This window comes from Ixodes scapularis, unplaced genomic scaffold (genome assembly GCF_016920785.2).
Source record: "Ixodes scapularis isolate PalLabHiFi unplaced genomic scaffold, ASM1692078v2 PGA_scaffold0__279_contigs__length_252992795, whole genome shotgun sequence".
Taxonomy (NCBI): Eukaryota; Metazoa; Arthropoda; class Arachnida; order Ixodida; family Ixodidae; genus Ixodes; species Ixodes scapularis.
Window position 1 is genome coordinate 71,814,559 of NW_024609835.1, and position 3,882 is coordinate 71,818,440.

Consider the following 3,882-nt stretch of genomic DNA (forward strand, 5'->3'; position numbering starts at 1 on the left):
CCTACCTATTCTTTCTTTAACCCCATTCACGAATTCCTCATCCTCTAGAAGCTTGTCGTTAAATTTCCAAGTATCCCAGTTAAAGCGCGTTTTATTTTGTTTTCTTCCCAGCGTAAAAAATACCAAGCTGTGGTCGCTAAAAGATACATGCTGAACTTCAAAATTCTGACACAGTGGGACAAGCTCCCCTGAAACATAAATCCTATCCAACCTCGCGTGACTTCCTCGTTGGAAATGCGTAAACTGGGGCGCATTAGCGGTAGGCAGAAACCACCCTACATCCTCTAAATTACATTCTTGTACTAAATTATTCAAAAACAACGCACTTTTGTCACGCACCGGCAACTGGCTAACCCTGTCCTCTGCAGCGCACACACAATTGAAATCACCCAACAAAATCACTAATTTCATTGAATTTAAATAGGACGCAACGCGCTCAAAGAACATCCGACGTTCGTTTTCCTTGTTTGGCGCGTAGACACAAATTACCCTCCATTCTCTTCCCGAAAAAGAAAAATCACACACAGTCAACCGGCCGGTCGTGCACACCACTACTGATTTTACTACAATTCCTAAGGAATTTCTCAAAAATAATACGCAGCCTCCGGATCTACCCGCAGAGCGGCATACGCATACGTGGTTACGGGCTCTGAAGGGCTGCACCATTCGGCCAGTTTGCTCTTCGCTTTCAATTTTTGTCTCTTGCACAGCCACTACGTCGAGGTCGTTCTCCAGAAAAAGGCGGCTAACCTGATACTGCCTGCGTCTGGCCGCCAGGCCCCGAACGTTCAGCGTAGCTACGCATAGGGCTGTGTCAAGATTTACGCCCCTCTCAGAGCGAGAGCAAGGGGGCCACACGGTGCTCACCTCGGATCGTCGAGAGACGCCACACGACCCACTGTCTTGAAACAACGGCCGGACGGATTGACTGGCCGAGGTGTCCATATCGCCAGAGGTTGACGCCATCTCGGCGGAGTCAGGTCGTGGTCCCTCTAAAACCCGCATGCCCTACGGAGCGCGGGCCTTCAATACTGCGATGACGGCGTCGCCGGCGACCTCCGGTCTGGCGGAATGTTGGGCTTGGGTCTTACGCCACCCCTGCGCGACAGAGTCGTCTTTGGGGGCGGCTCGTCTGGAGGGACAGCTCCTGAGTCCTGGCCGTCGTCGTCGCTCGGTTGTCGGACTCGCTTGGGCACTAGAGGGGTGGTACCTGCTATTTCCGCAGCCTTGGTGGTCGCCCCTCCAGCAGTCAGCGTCTCAAAAGACACTGCCTCGTCGACGTTCTTAGAGTCCGGCTCGCCACGAGTTGGCGGCTCCTCAGGCAACGTGGCCTTGACACCTTCGCCGTGACCGCCGTCGCAGGCCTCCAATGGCTTGGGGATTGTTGCCTCAGTTGGCGGCTGGTTTTCTTCCCCGCTCGCGGCTTCCTCGGCGTCGACCACGTCCATGAGGTGCTCCGAGGTATCGTCGCCCCCCACGGGCCCTGCGACACTGGCATACGTCCGGACACACTGACTCTCTCCATGGCCGAACCGCTTGCAGAGCGTGCAGCGTGGCACTCTGCACTCTCTTCGGATGTGGCCTTTGCCCTTACACCGGAGGCACAGCGGCGCCCTGCCGGGAACCACCGCTAGCACCAATTCGCCGGCGATGCGCAGCTGGTGAGGGAGGTCCTCCACTGTGACGCCGGGTCCGAGCTTAATGGAGACCGAACGCGTCGTCGAGCCCATGTCGGTGCAGCCCAGGACGCGCCACTTATCCCTGGTGACCCCTGTGACCTTCCCGTAGGGCGCCAAGGCCGCACGCACCTCGTCGTCTTGGACGTGATGCAGCAGCCGGTGGAGCTTGAGCCGGGTCTCCTGGTTGCTGGGGTCTACCACAACGCAACGGCCGTCCTTGACTTTGAAGCCCTCAGCTGCCTGCAACTTCCTCTTCCCCTCGGCGCTCTTGAAGGTCACGGCCCAGACGTGGTTATACTGGTATGCCCCTAAGGCGAGCACCTCGGGAAGAAGTGCCGCGAGGGACGGGGCGCCACGGAAGTGCTCCAGACGGTAGGGCCGGGCGCGCACGTCGGCGTGTAAAAAAAGCGTATTTTGGACAGACGGGCCAGTAGGCAGCGTAGGCAAGATAACTTCGTACTCCTGCGATGCTGCGTCAGCAATCCTGTTCCCGCGGCCCTGCTGGGCCGCTGATACCGCACCACCGGAGCTCATGATAGTACGTCCGTACGCTTCGGCGGCCGGAAGTAGAATCCTGTTAGGCTAGGGCCGCGCTGCCTACTTGGCGCGCGGCATTACTCCCCCCTTAAAAAGTGCATCGCTCCGATGCAACAAAAAACAAAACAAAGCACGAAAAAAGAACGGCAAACTAAATAGTTATTTGAAACACATAAGATCCACAGTCCTGTCGAGCGTAGTACGGCTTCAGGCGCACAACGTGGACGACTTTAGGTCGTGGTGGGCGGCGTGATGATGTTCTTGTTTCGTCGCGCATCACCTCGTAGTTCAGCTCGCCGAGGTGACGAAGTACCTTGCATGGTCCAAAGTACCGTTTCAGGAGTTTCTCACTGAGGCCGCGGAAACGGATGGGCGTCCACACCCACACCCGGTCTCCGGGTTAAAAGTGGACGTCCCGGCGACGAAGGTTATAGCGGCGTGCGTCGACTCGCTGTTGGTCATGAATCTTGATTCTTGCCAGTTGGCGAGCTTCTTCCGCGCGTTGCGAGATCAGTTGAGCATCGTCGTTGCCATCGTCGGCCGGCACGTGAGGCAGCATGGCGTCGAGCATTGTGGTAACCGTCCGGCCGTGTACCAGTTGGAACGATGTCATTCCCGTGGTTTCTTGCACCCCTGTGTTGTACGCAAACGTGACGTACGGCAACACCTCGCCCCATGTTTTGTGCTCTACGTCGACGTACATGGAGAGCATGTCGGCGATTGTCTTGTTGAGTCGCTCGGTCAGCCCGTTGGTTTGCGGGTGGTATGCAGTGGTGCGACGATGGCCAATGCCACTGGGACGAAGGATCCCTTGTGTCAGCTGGGCCATAAACGAAGATCCACGGTCTGTGATGAGGACTTCAGGGGCGCCGTGCCGGAGGACAATGGACTCGATGAAAAACTTGGCGACTTCAACAGCCGTGCCTGCAGCAAGGGCTTTCGTCTCGACATACCGTGTGAGATAATCGGTGGCGACAAAAATCCAGCGGTTTCCCGACGTTGGCGGCGGGAAAGGGCCAAGTAAATCCATTCCGATCTGCTGGAACGGCATAGACGGGGGAGAAATCTGATGCAGAAGTCCTGACGGCTTCGTCGGCGGTTTCTTGCGTTGCTGACACCCGTGGCATGATCGAATGTATAGGTGAACGGTCTTCGTTAGCCTTGGCTAGTAGTACTTTTCTCGAATCCTGGCGAGCGTCCTGGTGTAGCCAAGGTGTCCAGCCGTTGGGTCGTCATGGCATCCTTGAAATATTTCGTCTCGAAGGCTGGCAGGAACAACCAACAGCCATGCTGTGTTGTTGTTGACGAAGTTCTCTTTGTACAGCACCCCTTGCCGCATGGAGAATGTATGCAGGATTCTTAAGAAAGCATGGGGAACCGAACTCGCTTGTCCCTCTAAGTGCTCGATGAGCGCTCGCAGTTCAGGGTCGTCTCGTTGGAGTGCTGCCATGTCGCTGACGTCCAAAGCGCCGAGGAAACACTCATCGTCGTCGTCTTTGATACAGGCAGGTCCGGCCTCGACAGGAGCTCTTGACAGGCAGTCGGCGCCATTGTGCTTCCGGCCGGACTTGTACACAACAGTCATGTCGAACTCCTGCAGTCGTAGGCTCCACCGGGCGAGGCGTCCGGAAGGGTCTTTCAGATTCGCGAGCCAGCAGCGCGAGTG

At 56.7% G+C, this 3,882-nt stretch overlaps 1 protein-coding gene across 1 annotated transcript; it reads right to left on the bottom strand.

Moving 5' to 3' along the window:
- Positions 1 to 1,025: 1,025 nt before the first annotated feature.
- LOC120840946 lies at positions 1,026 to 2,213 on the bottom strand. The gene has a single exon (XM_040211748.2). The coding sequence runs from the start codon at positions 2,211 to 2,213 to the stop codon at positions 1,026 to 1,028; it is 1,188 nt and encodes a 395-aa protein (XP_040067682.2).
- Between the last annotated feature and the right edge of the window lie 1,669 nt (positions 2,214 to 3,882).

Bases quoted from the DNA above. Each gene is read 5' to 3' on its own strand.
- LOC120840946 (XM_040211748.2), bottom strand. From the start codon at position 2,213: ATGAGCTCCGGTGGTGCGGTATCAGCGGCCCAGCAGGGCCGCGGGAAC.